At 35.2% G+C, this 16,281-nt stretch overlaps 1 protein-coding gene across 1 annotated transcript in view; it reads left to right on the top strand.

Annotated features, from left to right (window-relative positions):
• Positions 1–15,325, top strand: part of PCDH9 (protocadherin 9) — a 712,583-nt gene extending 697,258 nt beyond the window's left edge. Inside the window, exon 3 of the mRNA XM_086481987.1 lies at positions 14,952–15,325. Coding sequence (XP_086338113.1) covers positions 14,952–15,325 — 374 coding nt within the window. The remainder of the gene's footprint in view (positions 1–14,951) is intronic.
• Positions 15,326–16,281: the final 956 nt, after the last annotated feature.

The following is a 16,281-nucleotide window of genomic DNA, read 5'->3' as shown; positions in this document are numbered from 1 at the left end:
AAGCTAAATTGTTGGCACAAAGCCATGCATCACTAGTTGAGGTTTGCAGGCAAAGTCTGGGTGTCCTAACCAAGTGTCAGTGATCCTTTCACCATTCTTCAGCTCAAATCAGTCGTTGAACCCAATCAGAGGACAAAGTCATTAACAGAACAATAATTCTTGACAAGGCATTCTATAAATGGTAATTAACATCTGCACTGCAGTTCCTGTCAGGGAGGTGAAGCAGTGGAAATGTTAAGTGAACTAAATCTGGCAACTGGAGTTCTTCATTTACTTTTCATGTTTTGCTAAATCACTTTTATTTATTTTTTTTTTTAATGCAAGAAGAAAAATGTATGATTTCATTTAGGTTGTTAATCTGAGTTGCTTTGTAGTTTTTTCAATTCTACAAAATTTCAGTAAGCACATAGTTGTTCATACAGCTCATTATTTTTAGAAGCTTGAATGTGATAAGCCTATAATATACCTCTTTAAGTATGTGCACAAAATTATATGACACACTGATTTTATTTTTTTTCCTTTTTATTATTACTATTACAAGATGGAAAATAAAATATATGAAATTCCTGTTTACTTTTATGTCTCAAACTGGAACGAATAAAAAAAAAAAAGATCTGATGAACTGCCAAGTATGCACAACTCTCATAAGGCTTGTGAGATTCTTATATGATTGGGCAAGGAATGTAAGTTTCTAGCCACATTTTATAACAATGAAATGAATTCTAAGAAGGTAAACAGGACTTAAATCTTGTCTTTTGGTATTATACAAAACCAGTGATTTAAGGAAAGCAGAACAATCATTTTTCTTGGTATGCTCTGCCCAAAAATTCCTTTACATGTGAACTGAAACTTCCAATGATTTTTTTTTTTTGATTACTTGGGAAACAAAGCTGTGTGCAATCATAAAGGAGAATGTAAAGAGCCTATTACATGTGTAAGTGTTCATGATTTGTGCTCATAACAACAATTCTTCCTCAGCATCTCTCTCAATACATTTTAATTTATTTAAAAATGAATAATATTTGAAAATATTTGTATGCTTAAAAAAGTTTAGACACCTGGAGATACCATCCAGGATATAATTCTAAATGTGTTGCTTAGGGACATAGTTTAATGGTGGGCCTGGTAGTGTTAGGTTAATGGTTGGACTTGACAATCTTAAAGGTCTTTTCCAACAAAAATGATTCTATGATTCTAAGATTCTATGTGTTAGTGAAGACCTACCATACATGCATTTTGTGCACTAATTTCAGACAATCTTTTTACTGTGTACTTAGATTTGGATGTAACTTAAAGTGGCCTCCTTTCTAGCTTCTCTTGCATGAATACATATGATACAGTAAAAAACAAGTATAAGAGGTATGGAAGGCTTTCTTTGCTGAGATATTACATTAAACAGAAAGAAAGCAAATAAACTTTTCAGCCTCCGTTAAATATGGATTCAGTATTCATGTGAAATATGGTTTGATTTCCTCTTTAGAATCACAAAGATCTTGCCAAGGTTGCAGCTCTTACCAGGGATTACAATAGGACTGTCTGACTAACCAAAATTATTTGGAAAACAGTGCATTGCTTCCATATTCATTTTCAGTGTATTGAATGTAATGATTAAATGCAGCACAGATTAATTTTCAAGCATGGTTTAATAAAATGTGTTTTGACTCAGGAACATTTGTTTAATGGGAGTTTTACTGTAAACTATATAAGCTCATTAAGAGACTTATGGATATCTTTTCTGAAAGAACGTTGTAAATGAACATAGTTTCTAAAGAAAATGAAGGAACTGTAGCATGGGTGTAGCTCAGACATAATGAAGGAAAGCACTTTCTAATATTCTCTGTGTAATATGCCTGCAGTTCTGACAACTCAGCTGGCACTGAACTGAATTTTAACAAAATTAACTAAATTAGATGCCGTTATACAAGCAGGATTAGGAAATGGTTCTTTCCTCTCTGGATTAGTTTAATGGCATCTCTGACATCTGTGTCCTGTGAAATTTATCAAGCATACATTTTTCTGTAGAATGGAAGAAAAAATCAACAATATAATCAAGTTCACTAGGCACCTAATTTAAGCACTTTCTTCTGTTGCATACTTGACTTATTCAGATTCATGTAGGTTAAGTTATGAGAATGAGTTCCCAGATTTAGGTCCTAATTCTGCAAGGCGAAATGTACCTCAAAAGCCACTTAAACTACTTATTTGCATAATAGCACTTACACATAAGGCATCTGCCACAAATGTTCAACAAATTCAGTTTAACCTAAATTTGATTTTGATACAATCTGAATTGTACTAAAGAAAAAGAGGAAAACGTGAAAGTGAGGCGAAACATACATTATTGTCCTGGTTTGGGCTAAACCAGAACTAATTCTGTTTTAGTGCTTTAAGTTTTCAGTCAAGTCTCTTCTAACTAACTGGCGCTTTCTGAAACAGCAACATGTTTTTCCAGACAGTGACTGCTTCTAGCAATGATAATGCCTGATGTTTATAGTTAGTACCAAGGAATGGTGTGCAGAGTCAGTATAAAGCTGAGAGATCACAAGGGTCAATTTTTCTCTTCTTCGATGGCCGACATCTGAGGAGGACTCTGTCTATTCTTCTATCATCAATCCCGATCCGTGCATCCTTGAATCCAGTACCTGAGTCCAGCTCCTGCATCTGGTTCCCATCTGCTGCTAAATCCAGCCTGGGACTGCCCCAGTGCCAGCCCTGCAGTGTTGGTGGTGACATACTGTCACCAAGGTGGGGGGAGCTGGGTTCAGTATTGGTTTTGTATCTATTTGTATCTATTTGTACATATTTTATATATTTTATTATTTCCTTATACTTATTATTATATTTTATTTTATTATTATTGTTTCATTAAAGCTGTTTTACTTTTATTTTCCAAACCATAAAGTCTCTCTCCCTTGTTCTCTCTCCTTTTTGAGAAGGGAGAGGGGTTAATAGAGAGCACCTGTCATTCGTTGGTGGCCAGCCCAGCCTCAACCCGTGACAATTAGTAACAGGGCTTCATAAAAAAAGATACATTTCAATTGCATTAAGTGCATTAAACTTAATGTTTGTTTAGATAGCTGTAATTAATCTAGTTACAGAATGAATGTCATATTTCTGTGCAAAAATAATCTTAATTATATTTCTTAATTAACATTGTGTTTTTAAACACCATGCTATATGCCTGCATTTTCACTTTGCCCTTAGGTGAATTGCTGTCTGGAGTATAAGATTTGTAGCTTTTTCATATTGCCTTTGCCTGCCTTCCCCCTAGCCCCCCACCCCCCCACTTTTTTTGTGCCTTATAGAAGGTGATTAATGTTTCCTCTTTTTATTCAAAAATCATGGGAAAAATGTTTTCTTTGGCCCTTGCCACTGTACAGAGGTTCATATAGCACTAAGATAATATTACTCAGGAAATAAAGCTGCATATTTAAAAATACAACAAAGTGATAGAATGTGAAATGCAGCTACACTGATTGTTCCTGGTGGCAGCTTTATGTTATAAATTTTCTAAAGGTCCCTAAGTTAGTCATTCGGAACTATTTTTCCCAAGATTAAAAGCCAGACTTGTTACTTTTGGAGAGAAATAAATAGACAACCTCAGCCAGGAGTACATCATAAAACTGTCGTTTGTTTGATCTGAGAAAAAGTAAAGCTTATAGGAACGCAGAAAAATACTAAAATCTGGGATGAAATTCCTGGAAGTCTGCAAAGTGAAGTAAGTTGTATGCTTATGGTAAAATAACCTTTTTCCATAAAAATTAATTTGAATGAAGAGTGCTACTATTTGTGATTAAATAAGAAGACACTTGCTGTGGTCTCAGTCCTGATTTTCTCTTTACATGTTTCTGTGGTGATTAATAAGAGCAGTAAGGTTATGTTTTGGAGACTTTGTAGCCCTCCAGTCTTTTTCATCAAGTTCTGTTGGACACTCAACCTACTGATATTTCTAAAACTTGCTTGAAGAACAAAGTTTTATGAACCTTTAAAACACGTGGTGTCCTTTTAAAGAAAAATTTACACTTTGTTAGAATACATTACCTCCTACAAAAAATATTATTGCAATAGGATAAAGAAACCAAGCCAAGTATTATTATTAGTGATATTTCAAGATTACAGGAAAATTAACAATACTTGGGCCTTACAAGAGAACTGGAGATATTCGGGGAGAATTATTGAATGACCCATGAAAGAAAATTAATATAAACTAACAAACGGAACTACTAAAATTTAATTGATGGTTTGGTTTTCATGAACTCTATATATGGGCTAAGAATTTCCTGGAGATAAATACAGTAAATAAAACCATATGAGTCTCTGAATATAAAGTTTTTCTCTAATTTAAAAGTCAAATAGATATGTGGTGCAGTAAGTAATTTACAAAGACACCTCTCTTAATCTGTCCATTAATCTAATAATATTCACTTTTTCACAGTTTTATGTTTCCCAGGCTTTTAATTGTATGATCTGTCCTACTTTCAAGACTTCAGAAAACCTCAATAATCACAGTCTTCTCTTTCTTATGAATAGCAGGTCTTCCACCTATTTCAATTTGTGGAGAATTAGGATCATTTCAAAGTATTAATCTTCTGAAAAATAACTTGACTTTAGTGGGCTCCCTCCAGTAAGTCTCTTCCAGGCTTCACAACATCCTCCTTCCTGAGTATGCTTGAGATACACTGCCATTAGGGTATTTTGGATAGTGTAGTCGTCTGCTGGTTTATTCACTGGCCTCTGGAACCATTTTGCTTATAATGGAAAAAGTTTATTCAAGTGCATTTTCAAGAGAATAGAGTGAATTGATATAACATCTTCAGTAATGGCAACAAAGATCTACACTCATCACATCCGTTTTAAATACATAGAGCTAGATGTCATCACCATCCATGGATTCCTTTTTTATCAATGGACAGAAACTCATACCTTCAGAAAGTGAGTCAGGTCCTTTGAGAGCTGAATCACTTCATGCAAATTCTTCTCTCTCCATTGATAACAGAAAAAGATCAGAATGACTGCATACCCAACATCAGCACAGCAATTAAGTTGCTCATTTTGTAAGTGTTTACATTGACTTCGATGTGCATCACTTTATTCATTCCATTCTGTTGTTAAATGAAGATAAAGGACCTAGATGGACAGATAGAATATGTATATAAATAAATACATACAGAATTAAAAATATAGAAAATATATGTGAGATCTATACAAATAAAGCTCTTTACATATATATTTGTCCAGATAGCACAGTTCATCATATACACATATATGATGATAAACTGTGCTTTTATTCAGTTATGGATTAGTAAAGCCAATATCCTTACTTCGATAAAATCACAAGGTACCATGCATGCCCTCAAGGCATGATCTGTATTTATCGCAATCCAGAAGAACAGGCTTTTACTGTAAGTTAAAAAATACCTGATTTAGACTTCCTTTAAAAATCATGAAAATAAAATTAAACCCAAGTTGACTGGTTTTATTTTTTCTGCTGTACGTGAGATAATAGACAGGCATATAGCAACTGCATAAAAAGTTTACAGAATGGTACAGTGTTGCGGCTCAGTTTCACAGCATTCTGCCATTTTTTCTCACCTTGATTAGTATCTTATTTCGCATTGAATCCTACCTTTTCTCACACACAATTTGTAGAAATTACCCACTAAAATTTGATTTTATGATAAACAGCTGACAGAATCTTCCAAATTGAGACTTAAGTTGTTTTTGACTGACAGCAGGTTCATGTTTCGGGTGTATTCATAGATCAGAAAATGTGACCATGTCAAAAGCAATGCTATCTCAGCAGGTTGCCTGTAAATCAATTCAACAAAATATTTTGTTCAAGTATCATAAATATTTAGGTGTGAAAGAAAAAAAAAAGGACAGCAAATTATTATGACCATGGGATGCTTTATAAGTGTTTTATTATCATCATCTATCATCACCTTCTGGGAATAAAGACTTTTTTTAGGCAGCAAAATGAAGAGCTACATAATGAAAAAAGATTAATGCTGAAAATGAATATTATTCCAAATACTTGAGCACTGACTGTGCTTTGGTTTCATTACGTGATCCAATCAAATTTAGAAGGTTCATTTGAATCCTCTGTAGCATTTTGATTTGTTAGATTGTCCTGCTAAAATTAAATGTATAGCATGAAAAATATACTAATTTTAACAAAATAAGATTAGTTGAGATAGCATTCTTCATAAGAGCAGTTTCAGCAGATGAGAAGATGGATGAGTTCCATGCCATGCTGAAGATGGGTGTACATTTATAAAGGTATGCTGCCTGCTCTTTGTGTGCCATAAAGTCTGTCTAAATAACAATATCCTCTCAGGGAAAGAATCTGCTGTTCTGCCTGCCCATGTATTATTGTATTTGGACTATCTCCATTTGCAAATGTTGACTTTTCATCTGTGACCAAAGAACGAAATCTGTAGGAGAGAAGTGTAAAACATTTAATCTTTATTTATTTGTTAACAAAGGGGGGTTCTGCCAAATCCTGTTTGCACTTCTCCTGCTGTCCCTGGAAGGTGACTGTCTGCATCCACAATGTGACACTTAAGCTGAAAATAGAAATTGCAGTGGTTTGTAGGGTATTGTTTCTTTGTTTTAATGACAGAATTCATTAAACCAGAATAACAATCTCAGATACTATTTTGTATCTTCTGTATTTCTGAAGAGTATACTACAATTTGCTACATTTGTCAGTGAAAGTTTATACAGAATACAGTTTTATATTAATATTTGCTGATACATAGATTTTTAAGACCAGAAAAAACCACTAGATTATCTAGTGAACCTGTTCTTTTTTTTTCTACAAGATATAAATTTTCACCCAGTTAAATTCTGTAAAAGAGGGTGGCATAGAGATCTGAACCGTAGGCAATATGCAACCCATGATAAGCAACTGAATTTTTATGATGAGTGAAACTCATTGAATTATCCAGGTTTGAGCTCTTCAGTGGGAGTTCAGCACCACTCCAGACCATGACTGCCTTGGAATACCTCCTATGGCATCTTCCTACACTATTTGTTGCATGGACCATACCCTTGTGATTTCAAGGAGTGTTGTAACTTGTCTGCAGAATGGTTGCAAGTCTAACATTGGTCAATTCATATCTATCTATTCATAATGACTAGATAGCACTAGGCAAACTTGACCCATCTATCTATTCATAATGACTAGATAGCACTAGGCAAACTTGACCCCTAGTATCTCACAAGTTCTGCAGTCACACAAGGTGTATTCATTAGAGATTAAGAAATGGACTGCTTGCTGTCTTCTATGGATATCTTCTAAGTTCTTCACCCTGAGGGTGGTGAGACACTGGAACAGGTTGCCTAAGGAAGTTGTGGATGCTCCATCCCTGGAAGTGTTCAAGACCCGGTTGGATGGAGCATTAAGCAACCTGGTCTAGTGGGAGGTGCCCCTGCCATGGCAGGGGGGCTGGAACTAGATGATCTTTGATGTCACTTCTAACCCAAATTATTCTATGATATGTCAGCTGAAGGCTAGAATTTGGTCAAAGATCTGTGACTTTTCAAGCAACCAAGAGGAACTACCACTAGTATATAAAAATGTATCTCTTACTCTGAGATGTTGTTAAGAGTTAAGTCCCAAGTAAATTCAGTATTAAATAATTTCTGTTTTATTAAAAAACCAACCAACCAAACAAAAAAAACCCGGAACTAAACCAGAAATGTAATAACACACAGCTGAACTAATTTCAAGAGTGCGTTTAGATGGCAGGGGCACAGAGATTTAAATATGATCTGCCTATAGACTGATCTTTCCAGTTCCAAACAAGCTGGTTTGGAAGACTTCATGGGAAAATTAACAACTTTAAAGCACTAAACTCTGCTGAAATTTTTTATATGCTTTCTCTCAGTGAGTTTACTTAGGCATAGCAACATGAAAACTTAGTCTTGTGCACCTGCCCTGCATCCAGCTGGACAGTAGACAAAGTAGCTTATTTGTTCCCATTTGCAGGTTTAGGAAACCAAAGTCTTTATTCTCAAAAGTATTGTAAAATTAATTCAATTTCCTAGAAGGTGTCAACTCTTGGAAGGTGTCTTACCTTGGAGAATGCAAGGAACTAAAATTTTGTCTAGGCAGCCAGTGCTTCAAAGGGTGAACTGCATGGTATATGACTACTTCCTGAGCATGCACATAGGGAAATACGTAAAGGTTTGTATATATATATATATCAATGCAGAAAAAGTAATTTGAAATAGGCACAAAAAGTTAGGTCAGATAAAAGCAACATATTTATAACAGAGACATTACTGAGGGAAGTGTAACCTGTAAATCATAATGATATTTAATTTCTAGGAAGGATACCAGGAAAAAAGAAATAAAGTATAAAAACCTAAGCAACAATTCCTTTCACTGTAGCTTTTGTAGTGGAGCAGCTATTGGTGAAAGGAACTCGAGTCAAGAAATACAGAGTACTTTCTGTAAGCGCCCACGGTGTTAACAGCTACCTTTTCTACAGTAGATTAGTAATTTCAGCATTCCCTAAGTATGTAAGAAGACCCCTTCTGTGCAGGATTCCAGAACTGTTTCTCGTTTCCCAGAAGAGCCCTTGTTACCAAGATTGAGGTTGATTCTTGTACATCTGTAGAAGAGAGGGACCAGAATCTATCAGCAAGAAAAGGGAACTGGAGCTGAGGTTCCAGAAATGTTCTAACCACAAGTGGCCGCTGCACAGTGTTTCAAACAAAATGCAGGTGCCCTTTCTGTAATCAAGCCTATGATTATAAACTGGAGGGGTAAAAACCCCAGGCTACTGCACTGCTGTATTGTTCAAAGCTACAATCTGTTGGCATATGTTAGTTGCACTCTTAAAATGCCAAATACATTTAGATATTCAAGATATAAAAGGAAGGGAACACTTACTTTCTTAACTCTAAAAAGATTTAGACATGAAGCAATCTCAGTCTTCAGAATACTAAGGCAATTCTGTGTAGAAATAGATTTCAAGTAGTTGAATAATGTTGCATTTAAAAATTTATCTGCCCATGGAGTCAAAGAAGTCGTGCATGATTTTTTGAAATTATAGTGTGAATCTCGGACACCTACATTTCTGGATCACTTAAGTGCTTCACAGAATTGTGTACAAAATCTTATTCTAGCAAGTTTTCCTGTCTTTTCAGAAAATACTTTAGTTGTTGCATTTCTGTATTCTGGGTGGTACCTCCCACACACCCTTACCCCCCTGCTTCCTGTCCAACCTGTTATTGTGCTAATTAAGGATTCTGCCAGCTTATCTCAGATAAGTAATGCAGATATAAGCTAACTTTACAGTATTATTTAGTTCAGAAGTGATGAAAAAGAAGCTTGGGCCAAGACAGGGAACAGGACGTAGCAGGGGTTTCTTGTTCTATACCTGAATACAGAGGATGCAGCTCCAGGAAAGGGAGAGAGATGCAGCAGGATACAAGTTGGTGGTGACAAGTCTACCAAAAAAGTCTGGCAGCAGCAATGGTAAGAATCCAGGGACCTTGGAGCAAGGTGATATGGGGACAGAATGTGATTTTATCAGCACTGACTGTGCCAGGTGGAATAACCATGCAATAAGCCACTAAAAATGTATTTTTAGTAGTTACTGAATCTTGCTGTTAAATAATAATAACAAGAAAACTCAACCAGCACAGCATGTATATGGCTTGTAGTGCTGGATTTTTATTTTTTATTTTTTTTAAACAGACTAGAAATAAAGAAGTCTTTCTCATTTATTTGGCTGATAATTAAGAGAAAAAAAAAAGTCAAAAGAATCTTTTTCATTATAAACCGTTTCCCAGTTTTTATATTTAATATATACAGTAGTTGAAAAACCTCTGTGAAATGTAGCAATGTCATTTCAATTCCAATATACGTGGGGAAGGCTGTAAAAACATGCGATCTCAGAAAAGGTCATTTAGTAAAGTAGCCCAGGAAAGCTTAAAAAAAATATCTGTGTTTGAGGTTAAATAGAGCTGAAAATGTTGCTGCTGTTGTTTTCTTTTCTTTTTTCTTTTTAAGATGCAATAGGAAAAGTTAAATAACTATGATCGTCTGAAACACAAATGTAGCTCTGTTTAAGTCCACTGTACTCAATGTTAGTGCCCTCAGGCAAAGGGTACCCATTCAGTTTTTTGAGACCAAAAAGTCTCACTGAGTGGAACTTATATTGTGGTCTTGACTCTTTTGAACTGAAGAATGAATTTTTCAGGCTTTAAGCAAGAGAGTTTCAAAGAAGCAGGCTGTAAAGCAGCTGGTCAACACACCAGAAGCTAGTTGCTAATTGCGGCAGTAAGTTAATCAATGAACTAGCAGTTTAGCTTCTGGGTATAATAAAAAGAGATAAAAGACCACACAGAAATTCCAGCATTAGGGTATGACTGGCCCTTGAGTGGCACACATTATTTTCCTCCTTACACCCCTCTGCTTTTGCGTAGGCAAGTTGTACATCTGCTTGACAGCTATTAACAGAATAAAATAACAATAAAAAGCATTTTCAGGGTAAGATCTGATATAAATATTTACAAAGACAATTTAAAGGAGTGTTTGTTATGCACTTTTGTGTTTGCTTTCAAAACATTTAACTCCAGAGACAGATGGCTTGTACAGTTTTATCAGCACTTGTGTCATTATATATTCAAGCAGCCAAGACTGATAACCAGCCTCATGTATTACGGATTGTTCAGAGAAGAAACACTTTGAAAAAGAAATCCCGCATATCAATAAAGTACTTCAGTGTGAAAAACTAGATACAGACATTTCAGTGACATTTTTATGAAAAGAAAGGAAACAAATTAATGCAATTATAAAAGTAAAGAAGCATAAACAGGTTTTTAAGTGGTGCCATTGCATGTGGTAATGAAACAACTTTAGAAAATTGAATGAAAGGTATTGTTCAACAGTGGTGGAGAAGAAAGATGATTACCATTAAGACAACATTACGCTTTCTCAATAGAACAAAGCGGCCAACTCTTCAGTGCAAGCTAACCCCCGGAAGATCTCTCTACCATCGTACTGCTCATGATCCTTTCACTTTATGCTACTGAATAGCAACCTGAATAATAAGGAGTCCTAGAAAAGAGTAAGCTGTCAATACTTGAGAACATAATTATACAAAACAGAAACTGAAAAAAAAACTCTTGAAAGATTGGGTTTTGGGATTTTTTTGTAGGTGAGATCCTTTTTTCCTAAATCAGTTTTTCATCTTTTTTCTGTGTCTCACAGTAGGACATTTATAAAGTCCCCTAAACCATGATCATCACCATTATTAGCAATAATATTTACAAAAACATTATGCTTGTATCTAAGAGTCTTAACTGGAGATCAGGTGTGACAGGCACCACAAGCATTGTGATTGAAGTTGCCTTTTTCCTGGATCAGTAAGCATGATCATTCCTTGTAGTAGCTGAACAGTAAAATACATTATTTTAACAGCCTGCAATTATAAAAAAAATACTTTGTGGATTAATTTTTCTCTTGTAATGGCTTAAACAAAAAGTGGTTAAAATAATAATTGTTTATTATATATTAGATGAAGTCTTACAAGGCATTTTGTATACTTAAAACTCACAATATTTTAATAAGGCAAGTAAATATTCCCTATATTTTACAGATTGGAAAGCATGAGTCAGAGTACTGGAAAATAAGCATACTCACTTGAGTACTCTGAACCTGTTCTCAATGCTGGGCATGCATTTTATTAATATATTTTTACATACAGGCCTATGTGCAGACTTATACCATATCTCACAGCTATTTCAACAGTTATACAGCTAAAAGAAGTATTCTACAGATGTTCCCCTGTGACTCCCAGTCCTCTTTTAAAAGAGGGCCTCACTCTGTCTATAACTGTCACTTGGTGTGACCTACATGCATGCAAATATAGTAACTGGCCCACTACAGAGACAGCCACGGTCTTGCCCTTAGTTCAAATCTTTGCATAGGGAAGGTTGACTGGAGGAGGATTTGAACACAATAACTAATTTTTGAAGTCTACGTGGGACAGTGGTATTTTTTTTAAACCAAAAGAAAACCAAGGAGCTGCTCCTGAGCAGATGATCATCTTGGCACTGTCACCCCATTCCTGTCTGCAGCTCATAGTAACAGATATCTAAATATTCCAGTCCTCTCCAGAAAGTTTATCAACTTGAAGACGGCTAAAGCAAAGGATGTTTAAAATCCATTCTGAGTTTAACAGCATTAACTGCCTAGAACTGTTACTGAAGAAAGTGAAACACATGAAGAAAATCTTCCAGAGTTTGACATGTATCTTATAGGGCCACATACATGTTTAGTCCTAAGTAAAACCAACTTATTACTTATTTAAATTTTAAATGGAAATAAATCTTATCTCTTGCAATTTATTTAACTAAACAGAAAAAAGTAACTTATGTCCTTCAGAACTATAGGGCCGAAGGCTCTCCTGTTAACCTTTTATTCCACTGTAGAGTGGAAGCACAGAGGGCATGCATCGTTTTTCTTGAAATGTGTCATTCTGTGGTGAAAGGTATTTTTTGTGTTACGAAAGTTTTAATCCCTGCCAAACATTTCCTCCTTGGTCAGCAAGACAGCAGTGTACTGTGAGAGTAGGCAGATTGAAAATATTTATTCCACTTCTCGTTTTTTTCCTCTGAAAATGGGAAAAAAACTAATTAGAAATAAATTTCTATTGTCAGCAAAAAAAAAAAAATCGGCTTCAAACCTCTCGAAATGCTAACAAGGTACTGTGAGTACTTGCTTTACTTATCATTGGGGTTTTTGGCACTAAGTATCTGCATCAGTTTGATTATAACTTCATACTAGAAGATTCAAAGAAGAGCTTTATAGAAAAATAATCTCTCTCTTCCAGGGAATTATCACAGTTCTCATTTTAGAATCAAGGTTCTTGGTTTTTAGTGAAATCTCTGCCAAGCTCCTACTTTACAGTTGCTTTTTCTTTTTTTTCCTAATGATTCTGTCTTAATTATTCCATCTTGTATCAATCTAAGCGGAATTAGTTTCTATATATTTTTCATCTTCTAGTTGTCAGCAATAGGACACTTTCTTATACGGGGGATGCAGAAGCAACTTTTATTATGGTTTACTATATCTGTCATATCAACAGCATACTGTTTATTCTCCAGATATTAAAAAAGAGGAGATACTCAGGGATAAGAAGATCAGCTAATTACATTGTAACATGTAGAAATATACCTGATTGCATTATCTATATTTGTGTGTAAAAGCAGTGGGTTGATAATCTTTGGAATTTACTACCGTAAGCTGTTATGTGCCAGTGTAAAAAAAAAAAACAAAACAAACAGACAACCAAAAACCCACATCCAGGAAAGCATAGCCATTTCCATAAAATTAATTGGGATATTTTCAGTATTCAGAAAAAGATCTGTTACTAAGGGTAATTTATTGTATATGCATGAAGTACAAGATAATTAATTATTTTGGCATCGTTAACACAGAAATCTTTGTTAGAGTGTCCTCACTTACAATTTTGAGTCTCAATTATATTATTATAAAGATACACCTTTTCTGCTGATACATCACTGACATTTTTCTTCTGATTAGAACTACTTTTTAAGATGCTTCATAAGTTCACTATTCACCCCTACCTGCTAAGGTTATTTCTCAAGAATCAATCTATAATTTCCTTCCTGTCACTGGGCTATTTAATCAAGGAAATATGTCTCCTTAACTCTTCAAATGTCTACCGTACCAACCACTCGATTTACTCTGAAGTCAAGAAAAGGCATCTCGAAATTCTTGCTCAAAATTACAATGCAGATAGCAAAGAATCATGTTAAAACATACTTCAGATACCGAGAAATATCTGACAAAGACACACAAAGTGATTTCTCTGCCTTTTTCCTGGCTTGCCGTTCCTCATATATCCAGTCTGATCAGATGAGCAAATTCACCCATTTAGAATGTTCCTCTCACTAAGACTGAGAAGAATTTAGCACTGTCGAAGACATGGATGACTTGCCTGCTTGATTACAAGATGCCTGCAGCTGGCCAGCTGTGTCCTCAGTAGTGTGTGAAAAATTATGTGGCTATTTAATATGCATAGTACTTCAGCAGACTTCATTTCTGTCTCCTGTGGTCTCATATTCCTAACTTAGAAAGAATTATAAGAACAGTTCTTTATCAAGTGCAAGATTTACATAAGACTTCTTTATTTTATTTACCTCATGATTTTTATGGTTGTATAGCAGATGAGATGTGTTTAGTGGTCAGAAGGATTAATGAATTTTATTCTCTTTCTTGTTGCAATGTTTTGAAGTTTCATGGTTTCATATTAAATGCAGTGCTAACTCTTACTTGTTGGGAGTTTGCATCAGTATATTATCAACTAGGTAGATGTCTAGAACTATCTACCAACTCAAGCTTGTAAAATAGTAGACATTAGAATAATCTTGCATACAGAACGTTCCTTTGGGCAAGCCCATTTTTGGATGGTATAGGTGTTTCTCAGTTTAGAGTAGGCTGTTAGTTCACCAAGACTCTGCAGCAGTAAAATGAGTTGAAAGCAGAAAAGAATACATCCAAGCTGTAGGCCTTTACAACAGCATTAATTCCCTCTCAGAATCTGCACTTGTATGTTTACTTCCTCTGACATTTTCACCTCCTAGAGCTATTTTCTTAGGGTGACAGGAAAAGGAAATTAAGTTTATTCATAGCAGGATCTGCGACCGATAACTTAAGGCTAATTGAACTGTATTTCCACTTTTGGAAACTACATAGGTAGCATATAGAGAGAGTATATGCCCTACAAAGCAACTACTCTCTAACAGAATGAAAATGTATCTAGGATTACCACAACATTTTGTTGCAGAATCATTGTTTATTTTCTCATGAGATATATATATAAACTGAATATCAAATATCAAGATCTAATACTGTATTATATTTTTTCTCCCTCTTTCTTCTTTCTGTTGTTTTTCTTCTACAGATGGGCCCCTTGGGCCGCGAGGATTAGCTGAAGCTACAGAGATGTGTACTCAAGAATGCCTGGTTTTGGGTCACTCAGACAACTGTTGGATGCCTCCCAGCTTAGGCCCATACCAACAGCCAAAGTCTCCTCTCTCCACCTTTGCACCTCAGAAAGAATGGGTTAAGAAGGACAAACTAGTTAATGGACACACATTGACCAGGACCTGGAAAGAAGATAACAACAGAAACCAGTTTAGTGACCGAAAGCAGTATGGTTCCAGTGAGGGCCATTTCAACACTGGCAACCACATGACTGACATTCCTCTGGCCAACTTGAAGTCTTATAAACAGGCCTCAGGAGCTGTTGAGAGTCCAAAGGAGCACCAGCTATAAGAAACAGTTACTTTGGACCAATGACTTTAGCCTACTTAGACTTGCTAATACTGTGTGTGTGTCAGAGCTTTATGTACTCAGTAGACCTCTAGAACTATGCAGAGATATGCATATCTTTATGTTAGCACCGTGGAAGGTATGATGTCCTGCAACATAAAAGAGTATTTCTACTAGTTGTGTGGTTTTGTTAAATAGACATGATTACAATGTGCGGAGATCTCTCCAGTTTGCAAATATCCTTTTTTTGTTTGTTTGGTTTTTGACCCTGGACTGCTGCTAGAAGAACAACAGAAGATGCATTTGGAGAGTAAGAGAGAGAAAGTTCAGTGGATTATGATGAGTAAAAAGCATATCCAGTTAGAAAATTGTGCTTTTGTTGTCATTGATCTATGCTGGGACCGTTATACTTGAGATCATATTGCAAACAAAACAACTGAAACTGTAAACATTAAACCTATTGTGCTATTAACAATGTTAGTGGACACTTTTAAGTCAATCGGTGTTCAAATACTTGTAAATAGAAACAATTATTACTTACAATTTTTGTGTACTTATAACGTTCACTTGAAAAAAAATACTGTAGCATATTTCTGTGTTTCACAGTTGCTTTTTACTTTCTTTCATTTGCTTCCTGTTGTTTTGCTTTTATTTTCAGTGATGGTGTTTCTGTGTTAGTAGTCTGTCTGACACACAATGTTCCGAGGAACCTAAACCACTTGTGTTAAAAATGAACAAAAAGAGTGATGGGATGGGAAGGAAGGTTGATTGTAGAAAGGAAAAAAAAAAATTGTCTTTCTATGTAGTAGCAAATGATGCCAGCATTCAGGTAGAAATTATTATTTTATCTTTTTTTTTTTTTTAGTATTAAGAAATGAAAAGACTTGTGTAAGGGCTTAAAAATTTAGCATTTTTTTAAAACTTCCATTATGTTTCATAAAACAGGGAAACTGAAGAAC

The sequence above is a fragment of the Leptosomus discolor genome, chromosome 1 (assembly GCF_034619465.1).
Source record: "Leptosomus discolor isolate bLepDis1 chromosome 1, bLepDis1.hap2, whole genome shotgun sequence".
NCBI lineage: Eukaryota > Metazoa > Chordata > Aves > Leptosomiformes > Leptosomidae > Leptosomus > Leptosomus discolor.
Note: the sequence above shows the minus strand (reverse complement) of the source record. Positions and strands in the feature narration are given on the sequence as shown.